We start from the raw sequence: 15,620 nt of genomic DNA on the forward strand, positions 1-15,620 counted from the left end.
AATGCGAGAAGCGGTGAAGTGATCGGCACCAATGAACGTCAACTGTAATAACCAAAGCTACGAAATACATATCAGTTTTTACAGTACAGTAACATGCGTTTTTTCTACCTTTTATGTTTCTTTTCGTATGTGCTACTCCGGCTAACTTAAATCCGGTAACTTTTATCATATTTATATTTAATTGTGAATTTGTCTTCTTGTCACACAGTTCTTAAAACATACTTACACCAATGATTTCCCTCAATTTTCTCTCTTAAGGTACAGTCATACCTCAGAAATGCTGGCATTACAGTGTTCGACTGGCCTGGCAACAGTACAGATTTGAACCATATTGAAAATTGGGTTCAAATCTGTACTTGTCTAAAATTGCTCAGAAGAAGCCAACAAGTAAGATTCAGCTGAGGGAGAGAATTCTAAGGGTGTGGTACCACGAAATTGGGCAACCATATATCCAGAAGTTGATTAACTCTATGCCAGATCGTTGCAAGGCTGTAATTGCAGCTCGAGAGGAACAACAAAATATTGAGGACTTATTTTGCTGATTTACAGTACATAATACTATTATGTTAACTGTCATTTCAGTTTATACACATAAATGCAATAAAATGTACGTTTGGTTGTCATGATTGCTATTTGCATGATTTCTCATATTTCCATTAATTATGCATTTTACCCTTTGAGAAACTATTTATGGCAATTAGGTATATCAGGTTGAGTCTTTTTATTGGATTTCATTCACAGAGATATAAATCCCATCTAACAAATGCATTTCAAACATTTCTGCAACATACCAATACCACAATTTGGTATTGGTATGGTTATTTCTGACGCAAGGACTGCTTAGGCCATATTGCACCTATAAATGACATGAAGGTTACACGGTGTCTGCAAGAACAGTTAGAAACAATTATACAGATGTATCCATTTTAAACAGCAGAAAAATACCAGTAGATTTGCATCATTACCTTGAGTTGGCAGAGGATAAAAGATTCTTTAAGAATACTGAATGACGCTTTTCGGGCTTGAGTGTATAAGATGCATTCAACGAGCATGTGCTTTATTGTGAGAACAGAGTTGCAGTGCGTACACTGCGGAGGATCATTTCCTGTAAGTAGAAAAATGTGAGTGAGTGAGCTGACTGTGCCCGATTTGTGTTTTGGATGTGCCCGATTTGTGTTTTGGACAGGATGACTTCTTCCTTTCTGTTTACGCAAAAACTAGAGACCCATAACTGTGGTTTATGTTTTATTTCACGGAGCTTGTTATTCAGTTGAGCTTGCCACAGAAGTGTCCATTGTTCCTTACATGTATTTCTTATATGGGATCTGTAGTCCATATATGGAACGTACATAGTAATCTGGCGATGCTATGTTGAATGAATGTTTGGCTGCATAGTCTGCTTTTTTATTCCCTGATATCCCTGTGTGTCCTAGGATCCAGCAAAAGATGACTACTTGCTTGTGATCATGGATATGCATCAGCTGAGTTTTTATAGATTTTATTAAGAGATGCATTGGTGAGGAGGAATTTTGCAAGGCTGAAAGTGAACTCTGTGAGTCAGTATATATTACACTTTTTTAGATGGTCAAATGGAGAATGTTTTCTAAGGCAAGCTTGATTGCACATAATTCAGCTGTATAACTGCTGCATTCAGTTAGACCGACTGAATGCAGCAGTTATACTTTGCCGTTTGCCATAAAGGGGTGGTTGAGGGGGAGAAGACAGAGAGTGGGAATCAATGGACACTGCTCATCGTGGACTAATGTTATTAGTGGAGTCCCTCAGGGTTCAGTGTTGAGTCCATTGTTGTTTTCTGTATTTATAAATGATATTGATGATGGTATATCAAGCTTAATGTCCAAGTTTGCAGACGATACGAAGGTTGGCAGGGTTGTCAAGGACACTACTGACACTATGCTGCTGCAACAGGATCTGGAAAGGTTGAGCAGATGGGCTGAGAGGTGGCAAATGAAGTTTAACATTGACAAATGTAAAGTACTACATATGGGAAACAGCAACGTATCAACTCTGTGGTACTACACTGACAGTGGTAGAGAATGAAAGGGACCTGGGGGTGGTTGTGCAGGCAGATATGAAGTTCTCTGAGCAGTGCAGACGGGCTGCAAGAGTAGCTCATAGTGTATTGTCAATGATATATAGGAATTTTTCTAGCAGGAATAAGGAGGTGATTATTCCCTTGTATAAGGCAATGGTCAGACCACACCTAGAGTACTGTATACAGGCCTGGAGGCCTCATTTCAAGAAGGATGTAGAGCTGCTGGAACGAGTACAGAGAAGGGCAACAAGATTAGTGAATGGAACAAAGGGGTGCTCTTACGAAGAAAGGCTTAAGTTTTGCAAATTACAGTGTCTGGAGACTAGGCACCAGCGAAGTGATCTGATAGAGGTGTATAAAGCCTTGAATGGCTTGAGTATGCTCAATGCTGATGGGATTCTTCCTCTTGCTCAGAATAATCATCTGAGAGGGCATAAATTCAAATTGAGGAAAGACAGATGTAGGATAGATGTGCGGAAATTTGCCTTTAGCCAGTGGGTGGTTGGTTGGTGGAACAGACTTCCATCCCTTGTCGTGGAAGTTGATAGCCTAAATAAGTTTAAGGCTCAGCTGGACAGGTATTTCGAACGAACAGAGGGGTGAAGTGGAAGTGGTTATTTTTTATTTATTTATTTATTAATTTTTTTTTTTTGGCTGATGCTGCATAAGCTTGCTTTCTTGCATCAAATGCCTCTACTAATGCTAATGTAACAAACTGACGGGCGCCTCCGTAGCCAGGTGGGAAGGAGCAGTAGTGCGTAGCACACGCTTCTTGATTAGACTGGGGTTTGAGCTCGTCACCACCAAATACGGAGGATGCGGAAAGGTCAGGGAATGACCACCGCATATCCCGGAGCAATATGGCCTTAGTTGCTAATGCTCCTAAAAACCAAATAACAACAACAACAACAACAACAAACTGACTGATCTGTTTGTTGTGGAATAGTGTCTGACGTCTGCCTTGTTTGTGGAATAGTGTATATTATTTAAACTGAAACAAATGACTGGTGTGTGTGATTTGTCCAATGAAGTTAGTGCTAATGTTTGAAGGAGATAAAAATTGCATTCACAACATTTTAGTTAAAGAGTTTTAAATATTGATTTTAATAACAGTTGTAGTCATTTTTAAATTAAATTATAAATCGAATTATTTTTATAATTATTATTATTTTTTTTATTCTGTTCGGTATTTACAGTGAAGCCTGTATATCTCATCAGCAGCAGTCTGAAGAGACTATACCCTTTCCACCATGATAAAAACAATATGAATTTTTTTTTTTTTTTTTTTGCCACACAATGATTACAGCTATGATTACAGACTTGTGGAATTTGCAGAATCTCAAGGAATGTCAGTAATGAACACTTTTTCAAGAAACGGGTGAACAGAAAGTGGACATGGAAGAGCCCAAAGGATGAAGAACTAATGAAATCTACTTCATCCTCACTAACAGAAGGTATATCGTGAATGACGTTACTGTCCTGAACAAGGTAAATGTTGGAAGTGTTCACAGAATAGTAAAATGCACACTTGATATAGATGTAAGAAAAGAAAGGAAAAAACTGGTTCGATTAAATAATACAAAGACCTTTGAGATAACAGAAGAGGAGAAAAAGCAGTATGTACTGGAACTTAAGAACAAGTTTGAGCTTCTGCAGACTGCTTGGGACCAAGATATCGATGAGGAATATTACAAAAACTTTCTGAAAGTGATAAAACCCAAGAAACCTATAGGTAAAATGAAATCCAAAGAAGAAAAAATTAGTCGAGAAAAAACTTGTCATGATGAACCGAAGACGACAAATGAAGAGCAAGATAAACACTGACAAGGAAAAAATTGAGTACACTGAGTTATGCAAAGCTATTAGAAAGAGTTTCAGAGAGGACATAAGATTTAATACAAGAAAAGTAGAACAAGTATTAAGGGAAAACAGGATTTAAATCAGCAGCCATGGTGAGCAGTAATACAGAAAGACAAATGATACTGAAACCGAAGTATAGCGATGGTGTACTTATAAATAGCAGAGAAGGCATAATTCAAATAGCAGAAGACTACTATAAACAGTTATACAAGGAGCGAGGGAATGATGCCAGCAGTGGGGAAGATGGATCGCAAATTTGTAACACATACAACATACCTGATATCCTTCCTGATGAGGAAGAAAATGAAGAATCAGAAAGTCCCGGGTGAAGATGAAGTTACTGTGGAGTTGTTAAAATTGGGAGGAAGAGACATGACACAAAAACTGGCAAGACTCTTCACATAATGCATTAGAAAAGGTGTGATTGCTAAGGAGTGGAATAATGCAATCATAGTTTTTCTGCATAAGAAAGGAGATAAATCATAAATTGGAAATTATAAACCAATTAACTTGTTATCCCGCATGTACAAGTTGTTCACAAGGGTCATTACTAACAGATTAGAAAGAATACTTGATGAGAATCAACCAAAAGAGCAAGCTGGCTTTAGGACAGGATTCTCAACTATAGATCACCTTCTCGTAATGTCACAGCTAATGGAGAAAGGAAATGAATATAAAACACCATTATGCCTGGCATTTGTGTATAATGAAGAGGCATTTGACTCCATACAGCATAAGGCAATTATTCCGGCACTGGAAAGACAAGGCATAGATTATCCATATATTATAATTTTAAAGAAAATATATGAGAACGCTACCTCCTTTATTAGGCTAGACAGAGACAATAGTAAATTTAAAATTGAGAAAGGAGTTCGACAAGGAGACACTATATCTCCTATTAAGGGTAAGTTGCTACAATGGATAAAAGGATGGTTGAGTGGGAGAAGACAGAGGGTGGTAATTAATTGGTGCTGCTCTTCGTGGACTAATGTTATTAGTGGAGTTCCACAGGGTTCGGTTTTGGGTCCACTGTTGTTTTGTATATTTATCAATGATATTGATGAAGGTATATCAAGCTTAGTGTCGAAGTTTGAGGATGATACAAAGGTTGGCAGGGTTGTTAATGACAGTAATGGCAGTGTGCTACTGCAACAGGATCTAGATAATTTGGGCAGATGGGCTAAGAAGTGGCAACTGAAATTTAACCTTGACAAATGCAAAGTACTGCATATGGGTAGAAGTAACCCCAGAGAAACGTACCAACTTGGTGGTAGTACACTTACGATGTTAGAAAATGAAAAAGACTCTGGGAGTTGGTTGGTTGTTGGGTTTTATTGGCACATTAGCAACTAAGGCTATAATGCGCCAAAACTCCTGGGAGTAATTTTGCAGTCAGATATGAAGTTTTCTGAGCAATGCAGACAGGCTGCTAGGGCAGGTCATGGGGTTTTGTCAATGATATATAGGAATTTTGCTAGCAGGAAAAAGGAGGTGATTGTCCCTCTGTATAAGCAATGGTCAGGCCGTGCCTGACCATTGCTTATACAGAGGTCAGGCCGCGCCTTGAGTACTGCGTACATGTCTGGAGGCCTCATTTTAAGAAGGATGTAGATTTGCTTGAGCATGTACAGAGAAGGGCAACAAGATTGGTGAGGGGAATGAAGAAATCCTCTTACAAAGAGAGGCTTAAGTTCTGTAAATTGCAGTGGCTGGAGACTAGGCACCTGGGTGGTGATCTGATTGAGGTGTATAAGGCCTTGAATGGGTTGAGCACGCTGAATTCTGATGGGATCCTTCCACTTGTTCATATTATGAACCTAAGGGGGCATAAATTCAAATTAAGAAAAGACAGATGTACAATAGATGTGCGGAAATTTTCCTTTAGCCAGCGGGTGGTTAATTGCTGGAACAAACTTCCAACTGTCATTGTGGAAGGTGATAGGTTAAATAAATTTAAGGAGGAACTGGACAGGCATTTGGAGGGAATGGTGTGTTGTTTTTTTTTTTTTTTTTTTTTGCTGATGCTGCATAAGCTCATACACTTGCTTTCTTGCATCACATGCCGCCACTACTACTACTAGTTTACTGCTGCCCTTGAAGAAGCTTTCAGAAGATTATCCTCGTCGCAGAAAGGAGTCAGTGTGAATGGAGAGTACCTAAACCATTTACGATTTGCAGATGACATTGTGGTCATAAGCCATGATTCAAGAACTAGAGGAAAATCTAAATTAGTTATGCAGATTTAGTAAGGATTTTGGACTAAAGATGAATATGGCTAAAACAAAAGTAATGATGAATGAACAAGTATGCCACAGAAAAGGATATAATAATTGGAGGAGCAGTTATTGAAAAGGTGGAGTGATATACTTTTCTGGGACAAGTCATCAACTGTAATTATGATGAATGGCTGGAAGTCAAGAGAAGAATTGATTTTGGATGGATAGCATTCAGGAAATATAGTCACATACTGAGGAGCAATATCGCAATTTGTTTGAAACGTAAAATAATGAACCAATGTATACTCTTCACCATGACTTATGGAAGTGAAACTTGGGCACTCGTCAAAAGAATGGAAGAGAAGCTGAGAAGTACACAGCGAAGAATGGAATGAATTATATTGGGAATCAGACTGTTAGATAAGAAGAGAAACACATGGATTAGGCAGCAAACTCAAGTAAAGAACATTCTTATCAAAACTAAAGAACTAAAATGGTCTTGGGCAGGACACATAGCTCGAAGATATGATGACAGATGGACTAAGAAAAGAACAGAATGGTATCCAAGAGGAGCTAGAAGAAAACCTGGAAGACAACAACAGAGATGGACTGATGGAATTCATGAGTTTGTGGGTAGTAAATGGATGGCCATTGCACAAAACAGAAGGAACTGGAAAGTTGCTGGAGAGGCCTTCATCCTGCAGTGGATTGAAAATGGCTGATGATGATGATGATGATTACAGCTAGATGATTTAGCCAATTCTGAAGAAAGAAATAATTTTTATGGGCTAGAAAGTGTACTTCAGAAAAAAAAAAAAAACAAGAAACTAACAAAATATCACACACTTCTTTAGCACCCCCCCACCCAAATGTTAGGAATACCACTGAGTGGCATCTATGTCTGTAGTCATTGTGTTATCCTAGTTATGTTGTTGTGCATAGATTTTGATGATAAAATTATGACAATTGTGAGTTCCCGTCTAAACGTTTGCTGTACTGCTGCCATATCTTTACTTGTCTAAGCAAGTTATTGAAACTGTATTTGTTTCCTTATGTAATTTTCTGCATATAAATTCATGCCTGAATATAAACATTAAGAAGTTTCAACATTAACGATTAATCAACAAGCTGTAATGCCATATGAAAACAAATAATTGGCATGTGAAAGGTGTGTGGATGGGTGGTTAAAATGAATTATTGTTATTATTATTTTTTTTTAAACACAAGAATAACTTTAATTCTTAATTGCAGCCCCACCTCGCTTATTAGATAGAGTACCATCATACTTAGAAATTCCAAGAGGTCAGAAACTTAAACTGAGATGTCCAGTGTATGGGCATCCAAAACCATATTTAGTGTGGTATCGAAATAATGAACCCGTTTCCAGTACACTCCCTAGAGTAAAGATGGCCCGCTACAGCCTTACCATTCGCAATGTAGAAAATGAGGATGATGATATCTATGCTTGTCAAGCTTCAAATGAATATGGCGTGCTTTGGAAAAATTTTACTGTGAAGATTATAGGTAAGCACTCTCTCTCAAAGTCAGTATTATTTTCCTTTAGGTTTCCTAAGTTTGAAAAGTTGTTCATGCTTCATGTATATTTTTGTTATAATTTGGTGATACAGAAAGTGTTTTTCCTTCCTGAAGTTTATGAAAGCTGGAGTTGGTCTTAGGACTCTCCTCTCAAAGATAGGCATATAAACTATCTTAACCATATTAACCTGTAATAGTTTATGTACAATGGTTGATTTTTCATTTTGTAAGTCAACCTGTGATTAATTTCAGAGGAAAATAATAATAAACTTGGTCTTAAATCAACTCAGAAAGAACTTATGAGAAAATAAAATGTAGAAAATTTTCTGTCAAGGTAAGAAGTTGCATATTTAGAAAAATAAGCATCTTTTTCATCAGACCAAAGAACGTCTGAGCTGGTGTTAACCTGAATGACACCAAGAACTAGATAAGAAAGTAGATAAGGGCAGTTGCCAGAGCGTTGCACAATTGATATTAATTGTCTCATATCCAGTCATATGAACTTAATGTTTTCTTGCCTTAAATAATGAATTCACTTGCCATCTATATATATAAAATGCTTAAGTATGCTGCCCAACAAGTAGCAACTGGCAACAACTACTAATTGTTGCCAGCACCCATTCGCGGTTCACCTCGAATGATCACCATACTGGGCATTCTTTATTTTTGTACTAACATTTTTCAACTGAGGAAAGGCAAGCTATGCCTGAAAGGTAACTGCTATTTTGACTGTTTATTTTTTCTGTCTTTACTCAGAAAAAAAGCTGAACTTATCAACATAATCAATTTAAGTTTTAAGAAGTGTAAAAATGGCTGAACAGTGTGTAAGAAACTGTAGAATAAATGCTAATGAAACATTAGAGGAGAGATATGATAGACTAAGAGACCAGAAGAAGACTCTATGACTATGAAGACAGAAAACATTGAAGAAAGAGAGGCAAGATTGGAAATGAGAAGATGGGCAAAATGTCGTAGGACTAATCAAATAGAAGTACTGGATGTGGATAATCAACAAGCTGTAATTAATGTGGAAGAACATATGTGTTACATCTGTGAGTATTGCAGTGCAAGGTATTGGGGACATGAATTAAACACATCGAATAGTTACACTAAATGCTGTCATGATGTAAAAATTTCACTTTTCCCACTGTCTGAGACACCTATTCTAGTACGAGAGTTGCTTACAAGGGGATTCATATGAAGCAAATAACTACAGAGAATATATACAAGAGTACAACTCAGCGATGACATCACATCAATGGGCACAGAGATTAAATCACCACCTGGAAATGGCCCATACTGTTTTAGAATACACTGCTATATTTAAAATAAATTTTCTGTTTATACTCTGGGACAACCAAATGGTCAGAGGAGTTCACAAGATAGACATAATACAAGAAACAGCACCGTATTCAGCAGTTATGGGCTTCAACCCCGGTCAATCAAGGCATGTGTAGTTATGCACCCACGTGCCTGACCTATGGCGGCCTTATTAACCATTTGTTCTCACCGCTATATCAAAATGAGGCAAATAAGCCAGGATATGGACAACTTTATATTTTAGATTCTGCTGAAGCAACAACAAAACCGCTTGAAAAACAATCAAATCAATCAAAAAAACAATGAAAGTGGTGTATGGACGAAGTAATGCAACAATTGGACGAGATGCTGCAACAAGTTAACCCATTTGCTGAGTCATATGAACAAATGCATCAAATAACCCAGGTCAATCCAACAATGAATGTCTGCGTGTATTTATAGAAGACTCAGATAAGATAAGAGAAGATATAATGCTCCTACATCCAAAACGGAGATTGCTGCAATATTTGTAGGAAAGACTGGGAACTACCTGCACATAGAGACATATGCTTATAAACCCCAGGGACTCATATCTGGTGAGTATGGTCTTGGCACACCCAGGGTCCTGAGGCCCAGGACCCTGGGTGTGCCAAGCCTCAGGCTTCCTTTCACCATATAGCTAATGATAACAATAATCCCACAGGTGACTGCTGTAGAATTATATCACTGCTAAACTAGAATGGAGACCCTATAGTCTATCCATTGCTATTCTTGTGTGGAGAGGGTGGTTGGCACGAGGAACTACAACATGCAGAAGAGAGAAGAACTGCAAAATGTATTAGAGTAACGTTGTTACAATTCTTTGCTTATAGACTTGTGTTGGGACTGGGTTTTAGCCTAATTCCTAGCAGTGGGAAATTATTTCAGCAATACATTTTATGCTTTGTTATAATGGAGTTGATAATTGAACATTAGAAGTAGAAAGATTCTGTATAAATCCTTAGTAAGTGGGCATAACAAAGAAACTGGGAAGTACTCAAACAAAAAAAGGGTTAACTTTGTAGTAAGAAATATACAAAAGGGGGGAAATTTTTGGTAACAAATAAGAGAGGAAAAATTAACTTCATTATAACAGAACACAGCTGTTGTTTCGCTTAACAGAAGCATAATAACATAATCTTCTTTCACATAGAAATTCCTTTAAAGAAAAACAAAAACATTTGCATATTTTAACTAACCTATGCTTCTTTTAAGAAAAACATGATAATCAGCAACAATGATGAGTGCTAAACTACACCTGAATTGTTGATGTGATTTACACACACACATACAAAGAAAGCATTGGAATTAAGATAGTACAAATCTTTTGTTATAAAAACTAAAAATGTAAACATATCTGTCAAAGCTATGATATGTGAAGTTCTTATATATTTTTTCACTTAATTTTGTAAACGCATACTGCACTGTGGTCACTATTCATAAACAATGTGAGCTGTGCAGCATAAAAGTTAAGAAATAACACATCTGCATGTTTGAAAAAATACAGTCCTTGTTAAAAATTGGAAGTAAATAAAAAAAAAAAAAAAAAAAAAATTATTGGAAAGCTGAAAGACCCACTTGAGTATTGGGAAAACTTGACTAAATCAGAAGATTTGGTAGGTATGCTTTTATGCTCTATATGTACATGACTTACTTGCTTTGCTGTAGTTAAATGACTTCATAGGTAATGTATTTCTTAATAATGTTTATTATTGTGACAGATCCTTATATATCTTTGGATGAACCTCAGCCAAATGATAGCATAACCTCAACAGAAATCATTGGAAAATCTGAAGCTATAACTGGGAAAAAATGTGAGTATATTTTCTTTTATTAACAGAACTGAGTGAATAAGCAAGCTTAAAATATGATGTATACAGTCAAAGCTCTATATAACGACCCTGTAGGGAATGAGAAAAATGGTCATTATGTTGAAAGGAAGTTATTTCGATCGTTCATAAAATCAGCAACAAAACAAGTAAAAGCTTGAACATTTAATGTAATTCTACTAATACAATATCTTATCTTTTTTATAATATGTACTACAGTATTACACAAAAAAAATTATGATTGTAAATTTTGCATTGATTGTAGAGTGCAGTAAGATTACAATTAAATTGTAAATTTCACTACATAGGCTCCATACCTATCACGACCTAACAAGAGAATTGCTTCATACTTTAAAATAATCCCTCAAAACATGCTGTTTCAATAGTAGAGTTTGTTTTAAAAGAGAATTGTGGAGGTGCACAAAGCAATTATTTCACTTTCACAGCTTCTTTGATGAGTATCTTTCACTGAAACTTCTACAGTAGGTTCCTCATCTTCATAACTACCAATTTCAAAATTTTCCATTATGCTGCATTGAGTTCATATTCATTCGTGCATATCCTGAAACAGTCAATGTTCGCATTCACTTCTGTGTAATCTTTGAAGATTAAGTTCTCCTGTAAGTTTAGGTGATGATGCACATGCTCAAATATTTCTTCCCTATTATTGGACTGTTGTTTGCAATTAATAGAGGAAGAAGCATGTGAAGATTCACACATTGCATCATTCAAGGCAATAAATCCAGCATGTTTGAAGCAGTTGCTGATCATGTTTTCATCAATTTTGGGAATGAGAGTAGCCTTGTTCAGGCAAAGTTTTTAATGCTCTGGAAATAGAAGTTTTTTAACAATTTTTTTCTGTTTTATTAACTTATTTTCTAGAGTAGCTTTGCATTCCTAGTTTCGATACTTAGTTTAATTTTTAACTTCGATACAGATTTTGTAGGTTATTACTTAGTATCAGTAAGGGTATCCGATCCATGTGTTTTACAAGTTTTGCAGCTCTGGCAAACGTGAAGTTTTTAGTTATATTTAGTCGCTTTATTGACTTAATTGTTATATTAAATTACTTTCTATAAGTAGCTTATAGACTTAGTCAAGATCCTAGGTTTATTCTGAATTTAGATAGCGAGATTTTGGAAGTTAATTAATACTTAGTGTCCGTAGATTTACCGTTTGTAACTTACCACCATTGTTTTACGACTGCTAGCTTGTGGGGATTCGCAGACTAAAAGGTTAAAACTAGCCACAGGCAGAGGTGAAGGTGATTCTTGCACAACTTCTATTATAATAAGTAGCAACTTGGAGCTAGGGGTGCTGGGGGTTTCAGGGACTGATGGCAGTCATCGTGAAACAGGTAGGTAGATGGGATGTGCCAGGGTAACTAGGAATTGGAATAGGTGCATGTATACCAATGCTAGAAGTATAGTAAATAAATTTGATGAATTTGAAGTGTTGGTCAACCCATCAAAGGCGGATATTGTTGGGATAGTAGAGACGTGGTGTCACACTGATATTAGGAATGCAGAATTGGAATGTGGGGAGTACAATGTGTACAGAAAGGATAGACAGGATAGGAAGGGAGGTGTCATGCTGTTAATTTAGAAAAACAATGTGTACAGAAAGGATAGACAGGATAGGAAGGGAGGTGTCATGCTGTTAATTTAGAAAAACATGAAATCAAAAGAAGTGCATCCAGTTGATATAGATGAACAATTCACTGTTGAGTCACTTTAGTGTGACATAAGCACTGCGAAAGCAAAAATAACAGTAGGAGTGTGTTATAGGTCTAATGACTCGAATGAGTACAATGAACAGTTGTACAGAGAAATAGTAGGCTAGTAAATCAGAATGTCTTATAATGGGGGATTTTAACTTCCCAAATATTGACTGGAACTTGTGGGTTGGTCACTCACACACTAGTATGACTTTTGTGGATTTATTGGATGATTGTTTTCTGCAGCAGCATGTTTGAGAGGCAGTCAAAGAGGGTAATACTCTTGATCTGGCTATCAGCAGTGAACAGTGTACTGATGTGGGGTTTACTTAAAGATATAATTAAAATCAGGGGTAAAGGAAAAGGTTTTTGTTTCCGTAAAGGTGAGCACAATGGTCTCAGACAGTTTTTAAATTCTATACAGTGGGATCAACTGACGATGTTACCAACAATAAATTCTAAGTGGGAAGCATTCAAGGAATTAATCGTGGAAGCTACTAAAAGTTTCATACCTATTAAGAAATATTGTTCAAGGTTTAGGCCTATATGGTTATCAAATGAATTAATGAGACTTGTGACAGAGAAGAAAAATGCATGGGATGCATATAAATTATCAAGCGACTCAGAAGCCCATGGCAGATATAAGCTAGTCTGTAATCAGATCACAAAGGAGGTTAGGCAGGCGAAGGCAGATTACGAGACATCTTTGGTAAAAGATGCTAAGAAAAACAGCAAGAATTTCTTTACTTATATATTAACTCTAAAAGGAAGGGGATGAATCTGATTCGTCGACTTGATATCGATGTTGATATTCGACTGTTGATGATCCTGCTCAGATAGCAAACAAACAATGAGTATTTTGCATTTACATTCACACATGAGGAGTTATTAAAGTTTGAAATGGCAGAAGGTTATCAAATTGTAGCAGGGTGCTTAATGATTTTGTAATAACTGAGAGCAAAGAGGAGGAGAAATTGTTGAAGTTAGACATAAGAAAGGCACCTGGGGTGGATGGGATCTATCCAGTTATATTAAAGGTGGCGAAACAATTAAGCAAACCCTTAGCCATAATTATGAGAGCATCTTTGGACTCGGGGGAGGTCCCCACAGACTGGAGATGTGCAAATGTATCCCCAACTCACAAAGGGGGATCGAAAGGTGACACAAGTAATTACAGACCAGTTGATTTAACTTCTGTTCCGGGTAAAATAATGGAGTCACTGGTTAAAGATGCATCGCAGGATCATCTAGACAAGACTGTAACAATAATTCAAACACAGCATGGGTTTGTTAAGGGAAAGTCTTGTCTGACAAATTTGATAGGATATTATGATGTGGTTACAAAGGAACTGGATGCAAAAAATAATTTTGATATCATATATTTGGATTTCAGGAAAGCTTTTGACACTATTGTGCATGGAAGACTATTGTACAAATAGGAGCAAAATGGTATTAAGGGTAAGTTGCTACAATGGATAAAAGGATGGTTGAGTGGGAGAAGACAGAGGGTGGTAATCAATGGGTGCTGCTCTTTGTGGACTAATGTTATTAGTGGAGTCCCACAGGGTTCGGTGTTGGGTCCACTGTTGTTTTGTATATTTATCAATGATATTGATGAAGGTACATCAGGCTTGTGTCGAAGTTTGCAGATGATACAAAGGTTGGCAGGGTTGTTAATGACAGTAATGGCAGTGTGCTTCTGCAACAGGATCTAGAAAATTTGGGCAGATGGGCTAAGAAGTGGCAAATGAAGTTTAACCTTGACAAATGCAAAGTACTGCATATATCCAATCCCGGAGAAACGTACCAACTGTGTGGTACTACACTTAAGGTGTTAGAAAATGAAAAAGACATGGGAGTAATTGTGCAGTTAGATATGAAGTTTTCTGAGCAATGCAAACAGGCTACCAGGACAGGTCATGGGGTTTTGTCAATGATATATAGGAATTTTGCTAGCAGGGAGAAGGAGATGATTGTCCCTCTGTATAAGGCAATGGCCGGGTCACACCTTGAGTGTTGCATACAGGTCTGGAGGCCTCATTTTAGGAACGATGTAGATTTGCTTGAGCGTGTACAGAGAGGGGCAGCAAGATTGGTGAGGGGAATGAAGGGATCCTCTTACCAAGAGAGGCTTAAGTTCTGCAAATTGCAATGGCTGGAGACTAGGCACCTGCGAGGTGATCTGATTGAGGTGTATAAGGCCTTGAATGGGTTGAGCACGCTGAATTCTGATGGGATCCTTCCACTTGTTCAGATTACGAACCAAGGGACCATAAATTCAAATTAAGAAAAGATAGATATAGAAAAGATGTGCAGAAATTTGCCTTTAGCCAGCAGGTGGTTAATTGCTGGAACAAACTTCCACCTGTCGTCATGGAAGTTGATTGGTTAAATAAATTTAAGGAGGAATTGGACAGGATTTGGAGGGAATGGTGTGATTTTTTTTTTTTTTTTTTTTGGCTGATACTGCATAAGCTCATATACTTGCTTTCTTGCATCACATGCCACTAATACTACATACATAGTTGCTGTGGCATCTCTGTTTGTGAGTATATTTGTTTAGTAGTGATAAGTGTTTTTTTTTTTTTTTTTGCGTTTGAATCAACCTTTTATGTTTAGATGTAAAAGAAACAGTTTTTTTTTTTTTTTTTTTTTTAATCTTATCCAGTGTTGGTTTTGCTTTGTTATATTCTATATGCTTTTTTTTTTTTTTAATTGCCATTTATGAGTAGACTTATGAGATTTTTTTTTTGTCAGATCCTCCTATCTTTACACATCCACAGAGAATGGAAATAAAGTTGATTGCCAAACCAGCTGGAAGTTCTGTTACATTACGTTGTCCAGCAGATGGAAATCCTCCTCCAGCAATTGAATGGTTGAAAAATTCTCATCTGCCCTGTAGAGAGTTCAATAAAGAGGTATTTCTAGTAACTTTGGAATCAAGTTCATTAACTAATGCTGAAATTATTATTGAAAATCTTTGTGATAACAGTTCAGAAAACTTTTTAACATTTGAAAAGTATTTATTAATCTTCCTCTGTGTTTGAAAGTGTGAATTTACAATTGGT

At 36.8% G+C, this 15,620-nt stretch overlaps 1 protein-coding gene across 4 annotated transcripts in view; it reads left to right on the forward strand.

Moving 5' to 3' along the window:
* Positions 1-15,620, forward strand: part of LOC150085645 (fibroblast growth factor receptor 3-like) — a 509,974-nt gene that overhangs the window by 187,597 nt on the left and 306,757 nt on the right. For 3 of the 4 annotated variants that reach the window (XM_090374150.1, XM_090374152.1, XM_090374151.1), the window contains 3 exons: positions 7,384-7,656; positions 10,728-10,820; positions 15,310-15,470. In XM_090374150.1, coding sequence (XP_090230276.1) covers positions 7,384-7,656; positions 10,728-10,820; positions 15,310-15,470 — 527 coding nt within the window. The remainder of the gene's footprint in view (positions 1-7,383; positions 7,657-10,727; positions 10,821-15,309; positions 15,471-15,620) is intronic. The other variant, XM_090374153.1, reaches the window with a different exon arrangement.

This window comes from Mastigoproctus giganteus, chromosome 5 (genome assembly GCF_048544385.1).
Source record: "Mastigoproctus giganteus isolate SK-2022 chromosome 5, ASM4854438v1, whole genome shotgun sequence".
Taxonomy (NCBI): domain Eukaryota; kingdom Metazoa; phylum Arthropoda; class Arachnida; order Uropygi; family Thelyphonidae; genus Mastigoproctus; species Mastigoproctus giganteus.